Raw genomic sequence first — 27594 nt, 5'->3', positions numbered from 1 at the left:
CCCTCCTGGGCTCACTTCATTTGCATTATGTTAATCTTTGCATGCAATTTTTTGCCTCAGACTTGAGTTGTTGTTGCCGTATTTGATTTTGGGAGGTTTTGGTCTCTGTCCTTCTGCCTGACCTGATGTTACAGAATGCTGACCATACCCAGGGCACTGGTACTCCCAGAAACCAGAGCAGAAAATTCTGCTGCAGTCTGCATTGCTCTCATTTAATTTGCTGATCTGAAGCTGTAATGGAGAACTTCCATTTATCATCCTAGCACTACCTTGTTCTAAACAAGCTGGACAAAACCACCTGAGGTGTTGTTTCTTAACATTCATGTGTGAAATACAAACCTGTTTCCAAGGAAATCATTTCAGTCCTGTACTTGGCTTATTTTAGGTTAAAATATATTTGTTACTAGCATAGACTTTGAATTTCAGGCTTCTCTGGTTTATTTTATCAATACATAAACAAAGTCAAGAGCTTCTCTTGTAACTATCAGCAAATAAACAAATAAAAGATTGCCTTCACTGTTTTTAAAAAATAAGAACCCAAAGAAATTTGGTCCAAATGATCTTAGTTTGCTAAGATTTGAGCCATTGCTTTTCTGTGGATGAGAACCCAAGGAAATTGGTCCAGATGATCTTAGTTTGCTAGGACTCCATTCTTCCTGGGTTTTTTTTCTGCCTTTTTTTGGGGTGGGTGCTGCCCTGGAAGCAGTTTGGGAATTTTCCAATTCTGAGAATGGAATAGGTGGACATTGCCTGTCTCTGATGAGAAATCAGCACAATGCACTGAGAAAGCAGGGAAATGTGGAGCCTGCGCCGCTCGTGCCGTCATTCCCAGCAGGACAGAGCTCCCCCAACACACTCTCCTTGGGCTGGCAGGGCTGACACGAAGCGGGGGAAGGCAGAAAATGCCCATTTCAGAGGAAATGCACCATATGCTTCCCAAGGCCGAGCTGCCAAACTCACCCCCTTCCCTATTGTGCAGAGCAGATGGTTCCTTCCCCCGGCGCCGGGCACGGCCTTTGCTCACTCTGCTCCTTGTCCAGGACCCAAACCCACGGATTCACCTGGGAAATAGAGACAGGAACTCCACAGCAAAACCTCCTCCGGGTGCACCTGTGCTTAGCAAACCTTGAGCCTGAATTAATCCGTGTTTTAAGCTCCCTAGGACGAGCTTTCCCTCTCTGTGTGTGTTTTCTGAGCAGAGATTGGCTTGGTGATTTTTTTTGTTTTGCTGAACTGTTCGTGTTAAATTCTTTGTTAAATGAGCAGGAAGAAATTTCTTTTCCTATTTTCTTTTTTTCCTTTTTCTTTTTTTCTCATGCGAGCAAAGTCAAACTGAGTTGGACTCTGATGTTCTTGGCAGCTCTTGTAGAGTTGGCTTGCCTTCTAACTTCAGAGAAAAATTGCTTTCTAATAGACTGTTTTTCCCCTTAGTGAGTGCTTTGGCACCTGTATCCTGAGTTGTGGAAGGGTTTCTTTTTTTCTACAGATGTTTGAACATGAACACAGCCTTTAACATCGTTGTGTTACTGCTGCCAACTTTTCTGTCCTGTTGAAAATAGAGATTTTTTTCCCTAAAAAAAAAAAAAAATCCCTTGATTTAAAGTACTACCACACCGTGAAACAGCAAATTTACTATAAAATGCTATTAAAGACACTTTAGGATGACTAAAATATCACTTAACGTTTTGTATTGTTTGCATAACTGTGTTCTACAGCCTTAAATTTTGCTTTCGATCTCTGCTACTGTTTGGTTTCTAAAGGACAAAAAAAACCCCATGGCAAATCCCTGGAAATATAAGGCAGTACTTGAAAGGTTCAGCTAAAGGAATGAGGATGTCACATCCTGTGTCCTGTAGGATATATGAGGTGTTAAGGAATGTGCTGTGCACTGGCTAATATTGTTGTTAAATTCCTGCTCCAAGGTTAATGTGGAATCTTGGAAAGATGGGAAATTTTCTGTGGTAAATGAAGGGAATTACAGAGGCTGTGATCCCTGGGAATCACTGCTGCTTGTGGAAAGCTGGGTGTGAGCTTGCTAAGGAATGTTGACACCAGTGGTCTCCTTTAGACCCAGTTTAATTATTAATGGTGGTTCTGGTGTGCTGCTGGGATCTTCCCATGGCAGCCTTCATGTGACTGCCCTGCTGCTGTGGGCATTGTTTACTTTTTCCTATGGGAAAAAAAGGCCCTCAAAGAGTTTTAGGATTTTCAAGGATCTCAAATGGTTTTGTTTGAATGGCTTCTTTCCAAAAAAATAAACCTGGGAAAGGGGCTCAGCCTGGAGAAAAGGAGGTTCAGGAGACCCTTGTGGCTCACAGCCAGGGGGATCAGGCTCTGCATTTTTTATGTTCTTCTATGAATGTGTATTCTTCCTAAAAAACACTTAGCTGGAATTTCCCTCACCCAGGAACAAATACAGTATTTATTCTTATTTTCCTCCACTGAAATAATGAGTTCTGCAGTCCCTTTTCCTGCATCAAGTCTCAAATGTGACTAACCAGAAGAATAACGTGGCTTTGGTGTCTGCTGGCTTAGAATGCTGAAAATCTTGTTAGGCACCACTGTGTTCTTCCTTTTCTCCTCCTCAAGCTGCCTGATCAATCCAGCTGTTACATTTAGGAAGTCCAAACCTTTGTTTTCCATAACTGGGTCGTGGTGCCAAAATTCCTTGGCGGATGGAAGCGTGCACACTTGTCTCTCTGATTTCCAGGGAGCACTTGGGTTGTTTGTTCAGCTGGAAGAGCTGTCCAGCCAAGGTGAATCATCTTCATTTGTTTTTTAGAAATTCAGGTCTCTTTGTCTTCCACCCTTGCCATTTGTAACTGTACTTTCAGTGCAGATGGAGGGGTTCAGAGCAAACCCAGACTGTCAGGTGAGGGGTTAAATTCCCTTCTAGTGTTCGTGCTGCATTTCATTTTTTACTGATGTGAGCAGTGGCAAACCTTTCCTCATAAAATCGTGGAATGGACTGGGTTGGAAGGGACCTTAAAGCTCACTGGCATCAAGGACAAGTGTCTTGGAGGAAAGAGAGTAATTTAAATCTTTGGTGGTGGTTGTGGGATGGGTTGAGGCATTGTGGTGCTGTGGAGGAACCAGTGACACTTGGAATGTGTGACTGCAGCATCCCAGAATTTCTTTTCCATGCCAATATGTGTTCCCTGAGGTACTTAAGGGCAAGGGGCTTTGCTAATTAGTCTCAAACTATGTAAGTTTATAAAGCTGTAGAAACTGGCTGTGCACAATTTTTACTGTCATCTGTTAGAGGGGTTGATTTCAGCAGGGCTTAGAGTAGACCTTTAGGGGTTAGTGTGGGACAGAATGGACAAAAAATATGAATTTTAAAGTTATTTAATTAGTGAGTAGTGAATTCTGAATGGTGGTTTTGCTTTCAGAACAAAATTTGTTCATATAAACTTTGCCAGACAGACAAGATGCACCAAACTCCTTAAAAATGTGGCTGATTTTTATTTTTACCCCCTATTATGTTGTACACACTTAAATTTATGCCAAAACCTGACTTAATTGCAGGTTCCATATTCTGAAAATATACCAAGCTCAGAAGCTAATTACCAAATTCAAAATTAATTTTAAAACTTCAACATGTTAAACTTCTGGCCAGTAACATTTCCACTTGCAAACTGATCAATAAATACTACATGAAGCACAGCCAATTTCAGAGTTATCTGCCAGCTGTTTTAGGGTGGGGGAAAAAAAAACCAGCTTTGTGCTCCATAGAGTGGAGCTGTATCAGTGCTTTGTAATCATGTGAACCTTTAATTAAGAAGTTCCCACAGAATAGGAGAGACACTTGCAGGGAATAGCACAGGGTATCTTCAGTGGCAGCACTGTGGAGAGTGAAACAAATTCAGAAAGGTTTCTCTCAAAATAGTAAATATTTAAAAATGGAATCCTCCTGCACGGCATTATTTTTAAAAAAACATTAATTGTGCATAGTCACTGTTAATTATGTTCAGTGGCAAGTCCTACTGTGAGGATGAGAGAGCCCACAGTGTTGCAGCCATGACTTGTTGGTCTTAAATACAACTTTTTGTGGCTGTTTGAAACAGGACAGAGAGGTCACTCACCATTCCTGGTTTACTCTGACCTTCCCTTTGTAGCTCCTCCTGCTTCTTGAGCTAGTGCAAACGTTTTGAACTGATTCCATGTGTCAAGTGAACTAGTTAATACAGATTTGAATCCATAGTTCAGACTTTGCTTAGGAAATCCTATCCTGATCCTTCTGCTTAGTATGGCAGTGGCTGCACAGTGTTCTCCAGCCAAAAAAATACTGTGGAAGGTGAGGTTATTGCCATCCTCCATCAGCCACCCAAGATCTGAATGATGGGAAATTTGGGAATTATTGCTATGCTCCTCACATGTTACAAAACTGGGAAGTACCTGGTTTTGGTCTCACTGAGCAAAACAGAACTTGTGGAGATAATTATGGGGAAGGTGAGAATTTGAGAAGCTGCACTTCTTTTTTTGTTCTAACTGGGGCTTTTCTTTTTCCCAAGGCTCCACATCATGATCCTGTTGTCTGTCTGTCTGTCCAGCAGCACAGAGCTTCCATTTGGGTGGGGGGAAAGGGCTTATCAGCATTCCAGGAGTTCTTAGAGCCAGCTTGGTGCTTGTTGAAAGTGATATTTCTTAGCAGTTCAAACAGAGAAGAAAAACCCCTGCAGCTGAGAGCAGCACTGGTTAAAACCCCACAGGAGTTGCCCCAGACTCATGTCAAAGGGGTGGTTCAGGCTGGGACCCCTGAAAGCAGCAGGGAATGGTGGCCAGGAGGTGACAGCCTGTCCCCATGTCCTGCTTCAGCAGAGTGTGGGGCAGAGGAAGGATGTGCCACTGGTGTCCCTGAGCTGGGCAGGCTGGAGGGTCCAGCCCATCTGCAGCTGGTTCCCCTTTGGAGGCAATGGCAGAAGAGCTGGTTTGTCATCGTTTGGTGGGATTTGGGTGGAATGTGGTGTTTGTGTCCTGGGAAACTTGGAATTAATGCTGGCAATCAGACCTGTGTGTGGAGGAAAACAGGTTGTCATGACTTCATTCTCTTCAGTCTTAATTTCAGGAAGGAATCTTAATCCCCCTCCATTACAACCCCCTGCCATGGGCAGGGACACCTTCTAGTATCCCAGGCTGTCCAGCCTGGCCTTGGACTCCTGCAGGGATCCAGGGACAGCCACAGCTGCTGCCCACCCTGTCCCAGGGAGGAATTCCTGCCCACTATCCCACCTAACCCTGCCCTCTGGCAGTGGAAGCCATTCCCTGTGTCCTGCCATTGCCCTGACCCTGCACTTGGCCTTGTGGAACCTCATGAATTTCCCTATTTTAGGTTTTAGATCTGTCTAAAGATCAAAGTCCAAGGTTGTTAAAAGTTTACCTGAAAGTTAAAAATTAACTCAGCCAAAAATGACATTGTCTAGTAGGGTGGGAAAGAAACCTGGTTTATAAGGAGCTGTGTAAAGCAGTGGTTCCCCATCCTAAATGTGACCCAGGACTTTGGTTTATCTCTTAGGAATGGGGTTTGCTCAGGAAGCACAGCCTTGTGAACCAAAAGACAACCAAACTTCTTCTCCAGAGCTGCTCATGTGCCTTTGGCTCCAGGGAGAAGTGATGTGGTGGAAACCTCCTGGTATCTTGTAATACAATCTGAGGCTCTGCCCCTTCCTGAGGTTTTCTAACAATTTCATAGGGGCTTAAAGAAAGCCAGCTCTGAAAAATAACTCTGAATTTATGTAAAACAGCTTCACAATCTAGGAAAAGTTATTTAAAGTCTAAGAAAGTATAATTTTAGATGGTTTAAACAGGAGCTCCTTGTATTTTGATAAAATCAGTCTTCTGCTGTTTTCCAACTTTCACGCTCAAAGATGGGGTAATTTTACTCAGACTTGGTGCCTGGAAAGCTGGAGGATTTTTATTTGCTTGGATTATTGTAATTCCTCAGGGGTTGTAGAGCTAAAAATTGTGAGAAGAGAGTCCCTAAACTTCAGGCTGCCTGAAATACTCTCACTGGATAAATACTGTTTGGTGCAGTAAGAACATCAGCACAGACATTTTTAAAGGAGTCATTTAGCAAAAGGCCTTAAAAATAACCTGGAATGCTTCCAAATAGAAACATATCCCTAGTGTAGCAATTTAAAATATGTAATTTAGAAAGTGAAAATAATTTCTGCACATGAATGCTGAGCTTGGTTGGTGTAACTGGATTTATTCTGGTTTGTAACCTGCTCAGAGTTGGAAGTATCTGTGATTAGCCACAGTGTCACATCATGGAGATTACAATTAATTTTTCTTAATACCTGAAATCCTGGAATTTGGAAGCCAAAGACAGGAGAATTCAGAGAAGCAGCATTTGGAAGCTTACTAAAGTATGGTTTTATTATTTAAAATCTGTCAGGGTATTCATAATATGGGAGACTCCTAATAAACCAGAGAAAGAAACTTCTGACACTGGTTTTGTGCCAAGTAATACAGAACATGAATTCCTAGGTTAGCTATGGATCCTGGTCTGATGAAAGGTCAGGAATATAATAGGTTAGAGGATATTCTGATGAATAAATCTGAAATTGGCTCTAGGTCTAGTCAGCTTGGCTGCAGTGGATTTATCCTCTGATCATTTCCTGTCTTAGCACTGTAAGTGCTGTCTTTGAAAACTGTGAAGCCTTTGGAAAAAAGGGACAAACTTAGTGCCAGGGTTTGTTTTTTTTTAAGGAGAGCTGAGGAAGGAAAAGTTAGATTATATCTCATTTGAGTCATTTTGGAGAGAATGAAGATGCTGCAAATGAAGCAACAGTTTTAACAAATGAACAAAGTGAATGAGAAGAGCTTTGACGTTTCCTTTGCTAAAGCTGATTGCAGGAGTGCCTGAGGTGATATTTAACTGCTGTACATGAATTTTTTAGCTTCCCACTTTGTTTCCTTTGCTTTCTTGTCATGTTTCAAATATCTGAAAATAAAAAGAGAAATGAAGCATCTTGGAACAAAATTGTGAATGAATGAATGAATGCCCATATTTTGTGGGATTAGAGTCATCTGATGGTAGGAAGAATATCCCATCTTGAGGAAGGAGAAGCAGCAGGGATAGGGATGCAGCTTCACCTCAGAATCCCTGCCTGGCTCCCTTCATTCTCATTAAACATTATTGAATTCAGCTCTGGTAAATAAAATATCACTTGAAACAGTCAGTGGGATGGCTGTTCCAGACTTGGGTGCTGATACTGAATGGTTCTGCTGTGTTCAAAAACCAGAGTTCTCACCTCTCAGGCTGTCTTGCATTTTCTGCTCCCTGTCCTAGTGTTTCCAAGAGATTGGCAAGGGTGTAAAATCTCTTCCAAGTTACCCTTGAAGCTTGTGAAGCAAACATCTGTGTGATTGATGAAGCTGCCTCCTGAATTTTTTGGCCCCACTTGGTTGTGTTTGAGTGAGTCAGGCTCCCTGAGCTCCCTGAAATTGTGTCAAATCTCACTGGTTTGAGAAAAAAAGCCAAGGGCAAAGGGGAAGTGCATGAGATTTCTTGCTTTGGATAGATCTAGTTTCTTCATTTTTATAGTTAAAAGCATTCTTCAGAATGTACAGCTTTTACATTTGGGTTGTGTGAGGTTTTTTTGTTCTGTATTTATTTGGAGGAATCTCTGTGTTGACAATTTCCCTTCATCCTCAGCCAGTCCTCATAGATTCCTTCATTCATTTCACAGAATATTCTGGGCTGGAAGGGACCCACAAGGATCATCAGTGAATGGCCCATACAGTCTTGTTCTCTTACAGCTAAAAATAAGGGTTTGGAAATATCTGCTATCAGTCCAAAGGCTGTTTTTACACTGGCAGGCGAGTCTTGGTGTAGCTGTCAAATTTATTTTGGAAGAACCAGCAGTGCTAAAATAAAACAGAATTTTTCACGGTGCCTGCACCTCACAATAATGACAATGGTATAACATTCCCAACACTTCTTTTCCCATTTAAAAGTAAAATAAAGCAAAGCTGTCTTGCACATAAGCAATGGATGGGCCTGGCAATCAGAATTGATACATAATAAAACTGTGACTTTTTCTTGCTGCTAATGGATAGTGTTAATTTGCAGCTGTTGATTACTAAAAGTGGCTTCCACACTTCCATGAAGTCAGTTTAATTGGGAATAACCTTGCTTTTCTCCAAGAATAAGCAAAGTAGATAGAGATACTAAAGCCTTTCTGTTGTGGAGTGTTTGCCTGCCAGAAGAGGACTTAGCAAACAAAAATCATGAAAAAAAAAAATCATGTCAGAAAGCTGCTGGGATAAAGAGAAGTGATCAAAATGATGCAAGATATGGAAACCAGCTTAATGAAAAGCAGCACTGAGATTGCCTGATAGTCCCAAATGTCAGTGTTACATCAGCTGTGTCTGCCATGCTTTCTGCTATCAGCAATGGGTTTTTTGGGCATCTGCTGTCATCAGCACTTCTCAGTTATTATTGCAGATAACAACCTTACAACTGTTTTGGAAAGTATCGTTAATATGATGTACAAAGTCTTCTAACAATGATCTTTTAATTTGGGTCATCTCCCTCTTTTCCTTTTCTAGTGGTGATTCCTTTGGAAGTATTACAGCAAATATTTTAAAGTTTGTTTTTTTTTCCTTTCCAATACTAGTCACAACTGATTTCATTTTTTATTCTTTGCTTCTTTGAGTGGTTGCTCAGTTTTTCCAGTTTGGAAATAAATGGTTAATCCCATTGGGTTTATGGTTTATTTGCTGACATCAGTGGTAGGATTTCTATGGGCAAAAATAGCTTTATTTACCCCTCTTGTGACTTTTTTTTTGTGCCTTAATTTTGGCAGAGCTTGTCCTCAGCTGCCAGTGAGGTTTTTTTCCTGTTTGTGAATGTTTGCTCAGCATCTTGAGGCAGATCTTGTAGTGGAGTCTGAGGAAGAAGGGGTGGAAACATGGAATTGGCACCAGGTGTAGGTATCTCATAAAACTCCAAATCCCATCACAAATTGCTCTGCCAGGATTAAAGGAAATGTTATTTTTCCTTTTATCTGGGATTTTTTAACAGCTACCTAATGGAATTTGCATTGTTTTAAAAATATTAGGGAGCATGACTTTGCTACTAATGGTCTATTAGCAACATTTAATTTTTCTGTGTGAACACATTGATCAAATCATAGCTTGGTAATAAATTTTTACTACTGTGTGGGCTGTGAGACATGAATAAATTTTGTGCTGCTTGAGCTACTTCTGGTGTTTTTTCTATGAGCAATTAGAAGGTTGTTTTTGGCATCTTAAACATGGCATGGAAAGTGTAAATAACAAAGACTGGGCTATGCCTCTTGTTGAGTGGGTCAGAGGCAAAGATGTCCCACCCCAGGCTCTTCCTCAGGATTGCTCTTCCAAAATACTGCTGGGGGGTTGGTTCCTAGCTGGAAAGGGGGTTTTCACCAGTCTCCACTTCCTTGCTGTGTGGACTGAAAGCTGGGGGTGTTTCTGTGGTGGTCACAGGATGGTTTAGGTTGGAAAGGGTCTTCAAGGTCCTCGAGTCCAGCTGTGGTCCCCCCCAGCCATGTCCCCAGTGCCACATCCACAGAGCCCTTCAGGGATGGGGACTCACCACTGTCCTGTCCTGTCCTTTCCTTAAGGGGAAGGAATTCCCTCTAACCTAAAGGAATTCCCTCAACATTCCCTGAGCCCCCCAGATCCTTTCCAGCCCCTCTGTCCCAGCCTGGAGCACTCCATGGGAGTGGATCCCCAGCAGGAGCCCAAACCCAGGACTGTGCTCACTGTTCACAAACTCCAGCTCCATGGTTTCCACAGTGCTCAGTGCTTGCCCATTGATGGGGCCCAATTCCAGAGGGATCTGTTGAGGAAAATGGGATCAGCAGCTCCTGTGTGGTTACAAATGAAACCCTGCTGCTTTCTGACCTTGAACACAAAAATGTTGTTATTGATTTCCTGAGGCCGTGCAAAATGAAACACAGGGACTGAAGGGTGCAATTAGCATTAATAATTAAATGTGAGTTGCATTTGTCAGTCTGTTCTCTGGTGTAATGCTCTTGGGTAACAGAGCAGCCTTGGATGATCCCAGCTGGGTGTTCAGGGTGGGCTTGTACATCAGCAAATGTTTGCTGGGTGCTGGGAGCCCCTGTCCTGCTCCAGGGAAATACAAAATACTCACAGCTGGGACAAGTTCAGCCCTTTCCCTTCCAGCATTCTCACCTCTGAGTCTGCCACTGCACATTTGCAGGAGCTGTAGATGGCTTTTTGCTTCTTTGAGTTTTCATTTGTCTGACATAAGAGCAGAAATGAGATTTTAATTACCTTTTTTTTCCCCCCTTCTTTTAACAGAGCATTCAGAAGCTGGCTAGCCAATACTTAAAGAAGGACTGGCTTGGGATAAGAGCTGAGGAACGAAGTGATTATAGGTAATTTACCAGTGGGGTATCTCAAAATTGCTGTATTTATCATTTCAGTATGTCTCATTATTTTACTTAACAATGAATCACTGCTTTTCTGTAGCTAAATTTTCTTTTTCCTTTGTAGTAGAGCATTGCCAGTTAAAAAAGAAGCTTTGTTTTCCTGGAATTAGTCTTAAATAGATGTTTATGACTTGAATATTTAGGAAGATGGGAGAGACAAAACAGCTTGAAAGGACAACAACTGTGATTTGCATCTGTTTGGGCATTAATGCTGTCATCTGAATATAGATTTTAGTAAATAATATAAGGCTAAAGGGATAAGTGTGTGTGGATTGTTTCATAGGGAAAGACAGGAAGAGATTTCATTTTATGAGGTTGTTCTTTGTGAAGATCTGACAGCAGGGAGGAGGCAAAGCAAGAGATGGTTGTTTACAAAACTTGATTTCATTAACATGGAAGGTGGATAAAACAATAACTCACTTGCTGAAGGCCTTTGAGCAGCACCTCCTAAATATTTGGAATAAGCTTTGTTTTAATGTCTTCTTTGTGTTCCAACAAGTTTCATTTCAAACAGGAAGAAATTGACAGATTTGTGTTTGGGACTTTCAGCACCCTCACACAGGTTGTGTGTTTAGAACGAAATAAACTGAATTATCAGTCTCAAGTGTACATAAAGCATTGCCACACCACCAGCCCCTTCCATGGCAGGAGATCCCACAGTGCCAGAGATCTTCTCCAGAGCCCTCCCTACCCATCACCAAGCACTGAACCCAAAATGTTTGGCAACAAGTTGAATCACAAGACAGGAACAGGGGGGAAAATCTTTATTATTGGTACAGTTTCCATTAAAAGTTTTGTTAAAAGTGGAGATATTTGCTAGTTCTGCCTAAAGGATTGTTCTTTAGATTCAGTTTTAAAAGCAGTTCTTGGAAAAATGTGTGCTGCTGTCACATAAACCAGCCCAGGAGCTGGATTCTGATCCTTGTGGAGGATCCTTCCAATTCAGGAGATGCTATAAATCTGAATTTTCAGTGGAACACCTGACCTCCCTTCCTTGCTTCCCACACCCTCTCTGTGTTTCATTATTTTAGGAGCATGTACTCAGTTTGGAAATCACTCTTGGAAGGCACCATGCAGGTGGCCCAGTCCCGACTCAATATCTGTGAGAACTATAAAAATTTAATTTCTGAACCAGCCAGGAGTGTCCGGTGCTTTAAGGAGCAGCAGCTGAAGAAGGTATTTGTGCTTTAATAAATCCCTTAAACTATTGCAATTTTTTATTGAGGGAAAAAGAATTTTTAAAAATCCTTTATTTTGGCACTTTTAAAAAAATGTAAGTACTCTTCATCTGTACATCATGTACAGTTCCAGCTTGTTGGAGAGGGATAAAAATTCTGAGCTGTTATCCCAAATTATAACTGCTTGGAAATGAGTCTTCTAAAATTGTGTTACCTGTTGGTCCAGCATGTCCCAGCAAATCTCACACTGTGCTGTAGAAATTGCATTGGGTTTGCAGTGACAATTGCAGGTGGTTTTTGTTGGGAAAAGTTCTGATTTTAAGAAAAGATCCATCTGAAACCTGAAGGAATGGCTTGAGCCATCTCCAGGATGGGGAGTGGAGATTGTCCAGCCACCTTCTGCAACAGTATCACAAGTAAGTGCTCCAAAAGCTGCTTTAATTATCTGTTTAATTAGCAGTAATTATCCCTGCAGAGAAAATAGTGCAGTTCCAGTGAGCTGGATCTTCATTTAATTGCTGTTTCATTTGAAAGTCATTTGTGAGGGTGGCAGGGAGAAGCTGCCCCTGGATCCCTGGAAATGTCCAAGGCCAGGCTGGATGGGGCTTGGAGAAACCTGAAATAGTGCAAAGTGTCCCTTGAATGACAAAAGATGAAGAAACAGACCCAAACAACAGACATTTTTTTCCTGTCCTTTTTCCACAGTGACTTACCTAGTTCTGTGTTCTCTGGGAGTGTTTTGTAAAATACTTGGTTACAAATTTAAATAGATCTTCGTGTAATGTGAGCTCTCAGTTTCTGAATCATGTGCAATGTCTGCTTTGTGAGAGAAAAAATTAACTTAATTAATGCTGTTTTATTGTCCTGTGGAATTTTATTGTCATGTGAAGCTTTCCAAAAAACACTGTGGCAATTTTAGGGCATTCTTACTGGTAAATAATTGTACTTTGTTCTTCTGCAAGTGGTGATAGTTCAGTGTTTATGAGTCAGCAGCAGAAGTGGGATCTTTAAATTTTTTAAAGTCATAGAAATTCCTTTATTCCTGCAGTTTTGAATCAGCAGAAGTTATTACAATTATCAAGGCAGCATTCTGGTTCAGAGTATTCTGACAGTGATATGCTTTTCCTACAACATGGAATTATCATCCACTTGGCAGGATTAATTTTCCTACACAACCAGTTTATTGTTTTTACACAGTGCAGTCTCTCACCCTTCCCTTTGAATTCCCTAACAGATACATAATGGACAGAGAAAGAATTGTTCTGACCTCCCTTCAGACAAAAGCTTAACAAAATTAAAATTCAGTCAGCAAAATCTTTGTAAGGTTACATGGGAATACCCATCTAAAGTGGCATCCAGTCTCCTGATGATTTTTTATCCTATAGGGATACAAACCAAGATTATTTAACTCTTCTCAAATGATCTTTTTAACAGCTGGGGTTATTTGATATTTTAATTCTTTGATACTGGCAGGAGATTTTAGGCATCAGAATCCCCTGTGATGTTGCAAAATCCCAGTCCTTTTCACAGGCTTTTTGGTCTTTGTCAGCCATCCCTTATATACAGATTTTTTTTACCTTTCATTTTTCAGTGATGCACACAGAAGTCTCCAAAAATCCAAATTCTGCCTTCCACCACTCCCCCAACCAGCCTGTAGGGAATTTCCCCTCTGGAGCCCATTGCTTTATTGGTCTGCACACATCAGACAGTGGCTTTAGTGGGAATTTTCCTGTGCTTTATAGCAATTTGACAGCTTCAGGGAGAGCAGGATTGTGTGGTGAGAAGAGCAGCAATTCCAGTTTGTTTTCTACAGAAGGCTGGGAGTGATTTTTTAGCAGTGAGCAGGGGGAAGTTAATGTGATGTTGTTGGATTACTGTGCCTTGTTCACCCTGCAGTGCTCCCCAAGGAGGTTACATTAATAACAGCAATAATAGTTAAATTATTAATGATAATAATAGCATTAATAATTAGTGTAATGAAGAAGCTGAGGGGTTTTGGAGGCATGTGAAGCACCAGGGCACCTGGAATGAGGGGAGCCAGGGGATATGATGGTGTCAAGAGAGCTGGGACCTTTGGGGGGGTGTTTGAAGGACTCCAAGGCAATTTGGTTTCCTTGAACTCACCCCTGGGCACTGCTGGAGCCTTCACTGGCCACATCCAGCCTGGGATGTCTGTCATTAAATGGAAATCCACTGGACTATCAGTCTCCCCTGTGATTAATCCAGTTTGGGTAAAAGAAAATCTTTAGTAATCTCTTCTAAAAAGAGTTTTAATTCTAGACATTGATGATGTGCATTGGTTTTCTTACCTAGATCCTGCTTAGCAGAGATCCTTTCCCACTTTGTTGGGGCTTTTCTTAAGCTGGCAGAGTGTCTGAAGAATTGCTGAATATAATCATTTTTCTTCCTGTTGTGTTGTGTTTTGTGTGGCAGCTTTTGCCTCATGTTTTAAATTTTAAAGAAGGGAAGATTAATCATTTTTTTGAGTATCACTTCCAGTAGATTGCTTTTGGATTTTTCCCAGTTGTGTTCCGATGACTTCGACTAATGACCTCATCCAAAGCTTTCAGAACTTTTATGTTTAATTTGTGGTTATCACAACAGTTAAAACATCAGCAGAAAGAAAGGGAGAGAGAAGGTTTTATGTTCTGATCAGTTTCAAAAGACCTGCATGAATAATTGACCAGGAGTGACTTGAAGATTGCATCCTTCCCTATAAAACACCATAAAAAACAGCAGAACAATGATGATAATATTATTTATATACAAAAAAAAAGTAACACTTTCTTTCCTGAATGCTTTTCTTTCAGTGTGTGGACCAGCTGACAAGGATCCAAGCTGAATTGCAGGAGACAGTCAAAGATTTAGCTAAAGGCAAAAAGAAATATTTTGAGACTGAACAGATGGCTCAGGCGGTGCGGGAGAAAGCTGATATTGAGGCCAAGTATGTTTTTATAATGGCATATGTAGAAATAATTGCAGCCCCAAAAAGCACACTTGCATTAGTTTTTGCACTTGATCTTTGGCTTTCAGCGAGATTCTGCCAGGTTTCCTTTGCATTTTGCTTCTATACATTTTTGTAGCTATCTCAAGCACACCCTGAGAGGAAATTAGAACTTGTTTGTGTTGATTTTTGTAGGAAGGAAGTTGGAGTAACAGCTTTAAATTGGCATTTTCTATGGACAGTGTGTCAGCTGGCACTTTTTTGATATTAAAGCCTCCTGACTTCCTTTTCTGTCCACATCTCAAATTTGCTATCAGTCCATTTAGAGGGGGAGAGACAGCAGGACACTGTTTTTCATTTCTTGAGATAAATTTTTGAGGCTTTAGCTTTTTTTTCTGTTCCTTAACATCCTAAAGAGGGTGATTTCCTTCCTTCCAGGAAAACCAGCAACACATGTTTTGGGTTTGGAGTCTGGCCTGTCTTATGGGAGTTTACCACACCCCTTTTTCACTTTTTTTTCTTTAATTTTTGTTTTTAGATGTTACTCAGAATTGGTCTCTGGGAATGAAGTGATGGCATCCATAGAGATCTTTTTTGTGTTTCTGAGGGATGGTGAAAAGAATTTCAATAAAATTACCTGTAATACCTGAAGAAAGTAAACAAACATAGACAAACAAACAAAAACAACTGAAAATTTGAGCTTGGGAGTTTTGCAGCAGATTTATACTGAAGTGTTATTCAGATTAAAATAGCTGTTGACTTGATTTTGTTTTGTTGTTTACTTTTTAAACCACCATCCTTCAGACAGCAAAAAAAAAAAATACTTTTGTAGAAACGTTGTGAGGCAGTAATTCAATTTCTTCTACTCATTTCTGTTCCAGGTCCAAACTTAGTCTTTTCCAGTCAAGAATAAGCTTGCAGAAGGCAAGTGTGAAGGTGAGTATAAAACTTGGATTTTGCTGCTCATTTCACGAGGCAAATGCCCCAAATTATCTGGAATGTAGAGGTGAAGGGAAATTGGTAGGACAAAGGATGAGCTAAGAGCATTCTCTGGGCAGAGTATATGGAATATATGCAAGGAATTTATTTTCTTGTTCTGAGTTACAACTGTTCTTTGAAGACCACATGTGAAATTCCAGTTGCAGGAGAGAAAAATCCATCAGGACTCCCCTCATCATTAGGAAGGCTTAAAAGCTATGAACACCCCACAGCTCCCACTGCATGAACACATTTATTTTTTTTTGTTTGCTGTTGCTGTGTGCTCGCTGACTCCCACTCTGAGCTGAGTTCCCCCTGTTGCAGTTGAAAGCCCGACGGTCCGAGTGCAATTCCAAGGCCATCCATGCCAGGAATGATTATCTGCTGACTCTGGCAGCTGCCAATGCACACCAGGACCGATACTATCAGACAGACCTCCTCAACATCATGAAGGTAAGGAAGCTGGGTTCTGGCAGCTGGGAACACCTGGCAGAGTCCTGCATTGCCTTCCCCAGGGAGGTGCCACAAGGTAGAGCCTGCAGTGGAGTCTAAAAAGGTGCATGCAGCTTTCAGGCCCCAAAACTGAGCTGTCACTTCTCATTTTTTAATTCACTTCTTGTCTGAAAAACTCAGGTGGGTAAAACTTGGATAGAGGAGTCAGGTCTGTCAAACTAAGCCCTGTTGTAAAGAAACTGGAAGTTCTTTTAGTTCCTTAGTACCATATCCCATAATCCTTTTTATTTTGTGTCTGATCAGAACATTTCTTCATGGTGTGATTAATGAGCTGGAGTTATTAAATATCTTGTTTTTCAAACTGTGGATTTTAGGGAACAGCAGCTGGCATTCTTGTTCTCACCTGTGGCAGTTTGCCAGGTCAAGGCAGGAACAGCTACTTGAACTCAGAGGAAATGACACACTTTAAAAAGTTCAAATCTGATTGCTCACAGTTGTTTTTTTCTTGAATATCACCCTAGAATTAATTAAATGTACAGTATTCCTGTGCCTTTGAATTCAAGAGTTACAGATCAATTGTAAAATCATCCACTTCACGCTTTATCTGCCTGCATTTCACATGCTGACATTTTCAAACTTTAATTTGCTCTTTACCAACTATTTCCAGGCAGGGTGAATTAGAGGTCTGTCATTTGCATTTTGAATTGTTTTATTGGAGAAATTGGATAGAATTATAACAAATCCCTGCATTATCAGCATGCCTTTGCATTTTGGGGGAGGGCAATATTGATATGTTGATATGAAAAGCAGGAAAGTGAGGTAAAAAATGAGAGCACCAAAGGAGTTCTCCTGTTTTTCCCTGTGTGTGTTTCTCTTTTAGTAAAATGTACATATTTGTGCTGACTAAATGTTTAGTACATGGAAATGCTTGTAAAGAATTTCCTTGTGCCTGGTGCAGATAAAATTATTAATTGATGCTTACATAAGATAATTCCATACTTACATGCATGGTTGGCTGTCATCACTTAATGCTCTTACTTGGGAGCAGTTCCAGAAGGGAATTGAATATGTTGACAACAAAACAAACAAAAAGGGTGTTTGAAATCATTTTTAAAAATGAGCAAATAGCCTTGGTAGTTTTTTTTCAAGCCTTTCTCAAGCTGAATCTTTTTTTTTCATACAGAAAAAAAACCCTTACAACTTGTTCTTTGATATAAATAATTGTGGTTTACTGAAAGCCTAAGTGCTTTCATGTAGCCAAATTACTCTGGAAGGAAAGGACAACACTCAGGGTTTATTTTTCTGCATCTCTCAGATATTTATAGCAGCTGAATCTCTTTGTCTGGTAAACAAAAGTGTGTTTTTAATGAAGGGTTGTAAATTTGGGTCTCTTGCACTGTTGGTCATGAGCAGAATTCCCTGGGAACACACCCAGGTGTCCTGGGAATGAGGTCATCCTCTGGAGCAAGGCAGAGAAAGTAACAGCCATGGTCCTGAATTGAAGTGGCTACTGGAGATTTTAGGGGAGAGAGAGGGAAAATCTTCAGGAGAATCAAGGATAATGCACCATTGGGCTCAAATTCCTTCCTTCATCCAGGAGCTCTAATGTAAACTGAAGTATGGAACTGCTTAAATGTATAAATAACCATAATAGAAACAGCAGTTTGTAATCTGGGATGGGATTTGATGGCAGGGTCCTGGTTTCTCCTCCTCCTCCTTCTGAAATTCCTGAGGGAGCCACACTGTATGAAGTATAGAAAAATGATTATTTTATTTAGCAGAATGATTTAACACAAATGGAGAAGGAGCTGGAGAGAGAACTGACCAATTGGAGGTGAAGAATCCTTCAGTATAAGCAAATGCACAATGACTGAGAAATGGAGCAAGATCTTGCCAGTTTTGGTTGACCAGGCAGAAAATAGCACATGAAATTAATGCTAAAAAGAGAAATTGCTGCCTACAGGATAAAGAACTCTGAATAACCATTACTATTTTTGAAAGAGATGCCAGAACTGGAAAATGGAGAGAAGGATAAAGCAATGGAGACACCTGTGCAGTGTTTCTAATCTCTAGGTGACATCACTGGGAAGGGAGAGGGAGGATTTTGGAAGGGAGGATTTTGGAAGGGAGTTCCACCATTCCAGCACAGTTTTTATTTCAATAGCTCCAGTGGTGGAGTGACCCAGTATGTTTTACATGCTGAAAGTAGCTGTAGTGTCTAAACTAAACATCTTTGCTACTGTGTTGTGATGAATAGACTAAAAATGTGCCTTTTATCTCAGTATTAGTAAGTCCTTAGGTATTCCTGTGTGCCACGTGCTGTGAGTGTTTCCCCATTTAGCTGCCCTTGAGCTGAGCCTTGAACTGCTCAGGGCTCTCCACATTTCTGAATCACATGAAGTATCTCCTCACACTGCTCAGATTTTGGACCCAGTGCCTGTTTTTCTAGCTGTTCCCCAAAAATGATAAAATCTTTAGAGATGGATAAAAACACATGGAAACTTTTCAGCTGATGCTTGGCTGTGTTACTGTACATAACAGTGAGAGATGTGTCAGAGTCTGTTCCTTTTTGCATCCATCACAAACAGTTTCTCCGTGGGTTTTGGTTTTCATGGAGTTTTATTTCCAGGATTGCAGTGGAGCTGTGTGGGTTCTGTGCCTCTGGCTGGGCTGGAGCACACCCAGTGCCTGGCCATGGTGCATCCAGCTGCTGCCTTTGGGCTGGAGTTGGGCACTGCATCTCAAACCATCTGTGTGTGCAGAGTGCTCACTTTCCTAGACAACAAGAGATTTTACTCTCAGCTCTGCCATTGGCTTGGCTGTGTTGATAAGTAGTGAGTTAAAAACTCAGCTGATGTGGCTGCTTCTTCCCATCTGTTTGCTCTTTTATTACCTAATTGATATTAATAATTGGTAGCACTGTAATTGGTAATATTAATATATATATTGCCTTTTATTTCAAGAGGCTAAAAGGTGTCTAAAGTAGAATCATGGAGTGTTTATTTTTGGATGTGGACATGAGGGGTTGGTCCTGGCATCTCTGTGTGAGTGGAGCTGAGCAGAGGCAGGTCCAGTTCTTGCACAGCTTGTCTTGTGAGAGCCTGGAGAATGGACCTGCAGTGCTTGGGGACAGTAAAATCCAGTGGAGGCTGTTGTGGTGTTGGGGCAAGGAGGGGCTGGGATGTTTTGCAGCCCAGTGTTGGTTCATGCAGAGGTGTTTCCAGCCTGTTGGGACAGTGTGATGTGTGCTGGCTGGGGCGCCTGGGGCTGCTCCCAAGAGGGAATTGCTGCTGGGTTTGTTCCCTGGGTTTGTTCCTGGCTCTGGGACCTGCTCTGGTGCTGTCCTGTGACAGCTGAGTCACAAATCACCTTGTTTGGTTTTCTGTCACAGGCAGCAGAGGAGGCTTTTCATGGGCAGGGTTCCTGGTACACACAGCTCCTGATAATTTGCAGTGGTCTGCAATATGTTACTTTATTTTGCAGCTTTTTTATGGAGAGAAGAAAAAGTGATTGGCTGTGCTGTGTTTGTAGCTGTGAAAGCCATCAAGGACTAAACAGGGATGCTTGGACAGAAAATAGAAAATGCTTCCAGCTGTTGTTAATAGGATGAAGACTTGTTCCTACTGTGCCTTCCTGGTTTTCCAGTCTTAATAAGGAGCAAAGCCATTCTAGGTCTCTGTTCAGAAAAGATTTGAATCCTTTTGCCTTTCTTTTTCCCTGTCCTTTATGGCCATTTCAATCTCTGCAGTGAAACTAAAACCCCTCAAAGCACAGACTAAATAAAGCCTGGTAATGTTTTATTCTTTGCCAGTTTCCTGACGAGCTGCTTAGGAAGAGTTGCCATCACCTGAGTGTGAAAAACACTCCACAAACCCTTTTAAAAATAACTTGTCTGCCTGGTGCATAGGTTTTTACTTCAAACTGAGGTCAGAGGGAAGTCTAAGATGATGGCAAATCAGGACTGTTTTGATATTAATCCTTTTAGAAACTTTATCATTTGTTAATGCTGTGCTCTGAATTCTGTAAGTTGTCCTCATGAACCAGCTCAAAGAATGACTTTACACAGCAGCTTACTATGAGGGGGTGTTGACATGAAAGAAAGAAAAGCAGGTGTGCTGAAAACTTTAAATAGTCCTGAGATTATTTAAAGAGAGAAAGAAAGAGGGAACAAAAACTTATTTTTCCAAGTCACAGAATGGTTTGGGTTGGAAGGGACCTCAAAGCCCATGCAGTTCCTTGGGCAGGGACACCTTCCCTGTCCTGGGTGTCCAGCCTGGCCTGGAGCAGTGCCAGGGTCCAGGGCAGCTCTGTGCCAGAGCTGAGGGCACAGAAAACTCTGGAGAAGGCAGCAGGTATTTCTAAACTAAGCTCTTTTAAAAGGAAATATTTAGCTCTTTGGAAAAGAAATATTTCATGTCATGGCTCATGTGGGCTTTGGTGTTTGAGGGAGAACAGTGTCAAAAGCTGGCGCTTTGTCTTTGTGGTTTCTGTGGTTTCTTTTATCCTGTTATAATTATCAGGCTGCTTTTCTGGTTTTTTCTGTACTTTCCAGTTTGCTTGACACGAGGAAGTGGAGTTGTGTAATTTGGCTCTTGTTCTTGATCAGAGTCCTTGTGATGATTTGGCAGGTTTGAATAAAAACTCTGTTACATCATTTCCCTGCAAGAGCCCTTTGCTCAGGTGTGGGTGACAGTGAGAACACAGGTTACAGCAGCACTTTGTTAATTTGACAGGTTGATTTATAAAATTGCAGGTGAAGTGTGGCTTTTCCACACCTTTTCCTCTTTTTAAGGACTCTGATAGAGGAAGAGATCTGGCTGATTTCCAAGGAATTTCTGGTGTACTTGACCCTGCTCTGAGTGCAGAGGTTGAACCAATATCTCCCTGTTAAACCTGAATTACTCTGTCATTCCCTAAAACAGCTTTTTTTTTTTTTTTTTTTTTTTTTTTTTTTTTTTTTTTTTTTTTTTTTTTGTGAGGAGATTCTCCGTGGAGTTCCCCACCTTCTGCTTTCTGGTTTTGTTTTTTTTTTCCCTGCAATTAATTAGAGTAACTGCATGAGTTCCAGGAGTGCTGGAACCTTCATGTTCTGGTGAGCTCTGATTTTTATTTGTTAGAGCAGTTGGGAGTTTTTGTGAAGCTGTGTTGACTTCTCTGTTTTCAGCATAGTCATCCATCACTTTTTCCATGCACTTTCAATGATCATTTAAAACAAATGGAAATGCAGGCTCCAAACATGACTTGCACAAATGAGATTCAGCTGGAGCTGGCAGTGTTTATAAAAATGCCCCAAATTGAGGACTTGGTGGCTTTCACTTAATAATTTGCTTTATACCCTGAAATTAATAGGATGTGTGTGGCAAAGAGTTCTTTCCCCTGGTGGCTCTGTGTGAATTGAAACAGAAGTTAACATGGTAGCTGAAAGTCTTAAATGGGCTCAGGAATGTTATCCCAGCACTGCTGTGTCCTGTGGAAATAAAAGGGGACCATTTACATCAGCACATATCTCTGTGGCCCCTGGAACAGGCAGAACCAATATTATCACTGTAAGAAATCAATTTACGTCCACAGTATTGTTTCAAACTTTCTGGAATGATTTAGAAGCACCCAGGGGATTCCTTTTTAAAATGGAAAGTCTGCCCCTCAACAAAAAAATAGCACTAAGATAATGTAATTCTGAAGTCACCAGAGATTTCCATTTTCTTCTATAAATCTATTATTTCAGTGCTACCAATTCTTTTTAAGATCCTTTAAAACTCCCTTAAAAATGCAGAGGGGACTTGTGCAAGTGGAAGAGCTATTGTTTCACTTCCTGTCCTTGTCAGCTGCAAGCCACAAACATTTTGTAATGCAGTTAGAGCAGCCGTGGATGGCATTATCTCCAGCATCAGATGGGCACAGAAACCTCCTCAGGCAGTTCAGGAGGGTGGCTGAAGGGATGATGCTCACACATGATCCCAGTGTTCAGAGGATGCTCATGGTGGGTTCAGTGCAGCTGATCCTGATCCCACAGTTTTCCCCTCCAGGGACATCTGCTCCTGTGGATGTGCACATCAGACCTGGGGGAAAAGAGTTCCAGGTTGTGGTGTGGTTCTGCATCCACATTAATTGCTAGGTCATTAATGCACAATTGTGGTCTCTTGTTTGTTGTTTTTCTGAAGTGCTCATCTCTCACATTCCCAGTTTGGTATCTGAAAAGTGCCTTAGGTGTTCACAGTCCATGGAATATGTGCTAACTCCAGTGGGAGCACTTGGATTCCAGCTGACTGGGAGCTAGTGTCTGCAGGGAAGTGAAAAGAGGATTTGCACTAGAAATGCAACTTCTGATGTCAGTTTTGGTAAAACCACAAGCAAGGGAGGTTTATTTGCCTTAACAATAAATGGTATTTGCACCAGTAGCTATGGTGTATGTATGTCATAGAATCATGGAATGGTTTAGGTTGGAAGAGACCTTAAAATTCCTCCAGTGCCACCTCTGCCATGGCAGAGACACCTTCCACTGTCCCACATTGCTCCAGCCCCTGAGTCCAGCCTGGCCTTGGACTCCTCCAGGGATCCAGGGGCAGCCACAGCTGCTCTGGGCACCTGTGCCAGCCCTGCCCACCCTCACAGGGAACAATTCCTGCCCAATATCCCATCCATCCCTGCCCTTTGCCCCCCAGTTCTTATATTTCCAATTCTTCATGGATAAAATACGTATTTTCAGTTTCAAATCCACCACTCACCCCTGTAAAATCACGCTGTTCATCACTCAGACTTTGCATGCGACCTTGAGGCACAGGAGTGGGTCTGAGTCAGAGCTGTTTCTGTTGTGGAGATGGGAAAGTGTGATGGTCACATTGGCCTGGTGACAGTCAGTCTGTCCCACCTCGTGTTCCAGTCACAAATGAATCCCTTGGTGAAGCATTTGACCCAAAGAAGCCCATTTGTTTCAGGGATCCAGGTGTTCATTCCTCCATGTAGCACAAAAGCAGCATGGCAAAGTCTAATACACAACTCAGGGCAACTTCATTATCTTAAAACAATAACCGATTTTTCAGAGTGAAATAAATTATTTCTTTATAATGTGACTGACTTTTCAGTGAGATTTCCTTTGGTGTTCTCACAGAAATAAGTTAAGGGTTGTTTGTAAAAGTGCAGTGTGATTTTACAGATGCTTGTGAAAGAAAAGCATTCCTGTCCCTCCATCCCTGTCCCCAGTCCCTCTCCAGCTCTCCTGGAGCCCCTTTAGCCCTGGCAGGGCTCTGAGGTGTCCCTGGATCCTTCTCCTCTCCAGGTGAGCTCCCCCAGCTCTCCCAGCCCTGGAGCAGCTCTGTGCCTCCTCTGGGCTCTCCATGAGCTCCAGGTGCTCCTGCTCTGCAGGTGGGGTCTCACCTGAGCCCAGGGGCACAGGGGGAGAATGTTCAGGGATGAAATCAGGGATTTGAGCTGAATGTAAAGCAAGGAAGATGACTGGAAAGCCAGGAAAAATTCAAAACCCGTGCTAGAAAGAAGCACCAGGAAGGCAGTGTAAGGATCAGGATTGGGAAGGAGTTACTTGAAAGGAATCTGGGAGAAATCTAGTAGGGAGGTAGCAGAAAACCTAAAACCCTGAATCTTTTGGTTTATTTTTTTTTCCAATTAAAGATTTTAAGTAGAAACAGTTGAGGATTTGGATGGGGCTTTGAGATACTTTGGTCAGCTGTCACAAACCCGCTCACTCAGAGCAGGAAATGAAACTGCCAGCTTGTTTCAAAGGCACACTGCAACACAATGAGAGCAGTTCCCAAAATACTTCCCTGTGCCAGGCAGCAGCCTTGGAGCTCAGGAAGCACCTGCTCTGCGCCTGGTTTGGGATTCGTGGAGAAAAGCATCCCAAACACCCTTTGCAGGGCTTTGTTTGCTTGAGGGTTTGTTTTTAGCAGCAAGAAGAATTGAAGCAGCAAGGAAAAATTACTTTTTTCCCCAGTGGTGGTTTTTTTTCTGCTGTTACTCATAACCACCCAGTGTTTCAGTGAGTGACCTAGAATGGATGTTTCCATTGAAAATGGGGGAAAAACTCGTGGATTATTCTTAAGATTGAATGTGTGTGCACAGATTTTGTCCTGTTAAATGTGATATTAAACTGTAAAAGTCAGTGCAAATGTGGAGACCTCAGAGCCACCTCCATTGCCTAAAGGGGTGCCAGGAGAGCTGGAGAGGGACAAGGGATGGAGGGACAGGACACAGGGAATGGCTCCCAGTGCCAGAGGGCAGGGCTGGGTGGATTTTGGGAAGGAATTGTCCCCTGGAGCCCTGGCAGTGCCCAGGGCCAGGCTGGACAGGGCTTGGAGCAGCTGGGATATGGTACAGGGTGTCCCTATATATGAGATGATTTTAACCAAACCATCCTGTGATTCTCTGACTCATCTTCTGTCGTCAGAGGCAGGACAAAACATTTCTGAGTGACTTCAATAATGAAAGCAGGGGAAGAATTGTAACAAGGAGATGAGGCCCAAAATAGCACGAGGCCAATAAGTGTGAGATGGAAAATGTCACACTGAATTTGAAGTTTAATTAAATTCTAGGAATGGTTTCTAATCTACAGCTGTCTTGGCAGGAGGGAGGCAAACCTGGGAAGAGTTTCCCAGATCTTTGAGGGTCACAGAGCCCAGCTGTCAGATTTTGAGGGTTTTTTATTCTCCCAAAGCTCTGCTCTGTTGGAGGCAGTGCAGATGTTCTGGGATGGCTGGAGGTGAGGAGCTGCTCATTCCCTGTGTGGACAGGGGCTGCTTGAGCTCTGGTTTTTGCACAGTCCTCAGAAAACTTCCTTGCCTTGGGATCCCTTCCTGCAGCTGAACATTCCTAATTAGTTTTTACAAATTGCTAATGGATTGTAAAGCTGCCCCAGAAGCTCAGTCAGGGGAGGAGGAGGAAGAGTGGGAATGCTCCAGTGTGATTTGTCTCTCTACCTGCAGGTTTGATCCCCAGAAATAAAATTCCCATCTGTTCAAGCTGTCATCTCTGTTATAAACTTTGCAGCCAGGCTAGACCCCCTTGGTGTGCAGGGAAGCAAATATTCCCTGCCAGTGGCTTCCTTGTATCCATAATTCCTGCTGACTGACTGTGGAATGGTGTCACCAGCTGAACAAGGATATTATTTTATAATGCTTTGCAAATTATCAAAGCCCTAAGGTAGTTGCTTATGGGATTGCAGTGCTAATTAAAGGAATTAATCTCTCCCTGGTATTCCCAGTGTTGCTCATGGATAATGGAAGAATTTTTTCCATGCTGTGGTTCATCCCAGCTCACTTTCCTCTTGGCACCAGCATTGTCCAGGGCATCCAGCAGCACCTTTCCATGGGCACCTTTTTAAAAATCCTCATGGATTTTTAAAACTTTGGGAAAGTTTCAGTGCTTGGCTCAAGGCTTTTCATCTCACATAAAAGTCATGGGGAGCTGAAAATTATTCAAAATGAAAAAAAAAAAAATTTGGAAGAATCATTACAATATTCTGAGATTTGAGTGTCTGAATTTATTGGATAAGCTTCTTTTTTACTGGTGTGTTAAACCAGGTACATTGAGATAGTTAAAAAATGGATTTCTAGTTCAAGCTCAAGAATATTAGAAATGAAAATTCTTAACTGCTCCTATTAATAAAATTGTACAGTGTTTACTACACTAGATTTATATATATTGTACATAATAATTTAGCAGGTGAGAATTAAATGTAGTAAAAGATAAATTTCAAAAATCCAGACTTCCAAGAAAAAAGTGCATATAAAGAGAATGGCAAATCTGAGAAATACCTTTTATTCTATATAAAATGTTGACAGCTGTTTATGGCTCTTTGTATACCTAAATTATTCAATATATTTTTATAGCTGATCCACATCTGCCAGGCTTTGCTCTCCTCACTGGGCAGTTCATCCAGTTGTATTCAGTCTCAGTTAATTCAGTTGGATTATTGTATTTTTATGATATTCCTGTGTGATTTCAGGTGCAGATCCCTGGATTCTGTCTCAGCATTCCCACTGAGCACAGACCCTTCTCTCTGGCTGGGTCTGGGAGCCCCATTTCTAATTTAAAAGGGGATATTGGAGCAAATTCACTTTGCTGCAAGGCTCAATTTATTTAATAGCAAAGCCTCAGCACTGAAGACAGCCCTGTATCAAAGAACTCCCAGCCCTGGCAGATCCTGGGGAATTCTCTTCCTGTGTGGTTTCAGTCTCCTGCTCTGCTCTGCCCACACTTTGTCAGGAGGGCTCTGAGCAGTGGCACTGTGAAATTCAGGGGTTTTTAAACAGGTTTGAGTATTAATACTACAGGGTTGAAATAAGTCTGAAAAGGAGCTTAACTTCAATGCAGTTATGTTCAACAAATAGTGTCAGGAGACCAGAGTATATTTAGGTATTGCCAATCAGGCCACACTTCAGGAGTGATTTAATTAGAAGATTTAACAGCACTAGATCCCATTTTTGTTCATTTTTCTGTTGATTTTTGTTACCCATCACTGTCCTAGCAAACAGTGGAAGAGTAGAAAATCCTCCCAGCTTCTGGAGAATGTGGCATGGCTGTGATTCCATCCATCCTTGTTCAGGAATACTGCCTGGAATATTGCTTGGAATGGGGATTCTGTGCCAGGCTTTGGGATGGGGGCGGGGGGAGTCTGCTTGTGAAAGGGAAAAACCTTTCACAGTATTTTTAATTGTGGACTTCAGGCTCAAATTATCTCTGTCCTCACCCACTGGTGCTTACAGGGAGTGCAGGCATAAATTGTTAGTGTGATTCCCCTGGAGATAATTGAGAATGGACTCCTAAAAGTAATAAAGCATAATTGGCACCCCAAGTGGGGTTTGGGAACTCTGGATTAATTTTCCTGCTGCACTGCAGCTGCCATACCTTTGGCATTACCCCACCCTGGTTTTGCCTTTATTGTGAGGGGTAATTGCTGCCATTGTTCTGTGATTCTGTAATTATTGCAGATAATCACAGTGCTGTCACTCTGGGCCCTGTTCCTTTTAAGAACACATTCGTGTAGATGACAAAAAATTCCTAGAAATAGTTTTGTTTGGTCCTTGCATTTTAGCACAACTGGCAGAGTAATCCTTTTGTAGGGTGCCTGTTCAGGAATGTGGGGTTCTCCCTGCCCTTCTCACATTGCTTAATTGTTTCCTATATTAGCATAAAATTTAATTGAATTTGTAATTGGAGTTGGAAAATGCCTGAATATTCTGAATATCCTGGCAAGACCATTCGTGTTGTGGGTGAGGCAGAGCAATGTTAAATTTGCAGGAGCACATCAAGCTGCAGGTTGTATCTCTCTGGCATGATAAGAATCTGAAACGCTTGGGAATACATTAAATTATTGAAAATTTTAATTCTGGGACATTTCCATCCCTAAACCTAGTCCCTGAGCAGTCTTTGAATAGGCTGTTCACTGAATGCAGGTGACTTTAAAGCCACACAGAGAAAACAAACAGATGGAAGTGATAAATGCAAGGAGCAGTTGGGAACAACAGCCTGTGCTGGGGCAGAAAAGGTTTTGTTGAAGAGATTTATCTGAAGAAGTAAATGAAAATGATAATGCAGAGATCGAATCAACTAAATTAAAACCTAAACCCAGCAAAATAGT

General features: G+C 41.7%; 1 protein-coding gene across 2 annotated transcripts in view; it reads left to right on the top strand.

Annotated features, from left to right (window-relative positions):
* The window catches only part of FCHSD2 (FCH and double SH3 domains 2), a 114783-nt gene that overhangs the window by 48307 nt on the left and 38882 nt on the right, over nucleotides 1-27594 (top strand). For both annotated transcript variants that reach the window (XM_079321409.1, XM_079321408.1), the window contains exons 4-8: nucleotides 10318-10394; nucleotides 11480-11624; nucleotides 14437-14570; nucleotides 15452-15506; nucleotides 15873-16001. In XM_079321409.1, coding sequence (XP_079177535.1) covers nucleotides 10318-10394; nucleotides 11480-11624; nucleotides 14437-14570; nucleotides 15452-15506; nucleotides 15873-16001 — 540 coding nt within the window. The remainder of the gene's footprint in view (nucleotides 1-10317; nucleotides 10395-11479; nucleotides 11625-14436; nucleotides 14571-15451; nucleotides 15507-15872; nucleotides 16002-27594) is intronic.

This window comes from Erithacus rubecula (assembly GCF_903797595.1).
Source record: "Erithacus rubecula genome assembly, chromosome: 1".
NCBI classification, from domain to species: Eukaryota; Metazoa; Chordata; class Aves; order Passeriformes; family Muscicapidae; genus Erithacus; species Erithacus rubecula.
Note: the sequence above shows the minus strand (reverse complement) of the source record. Positions and strands in the feature narration are given on the sequence as shown.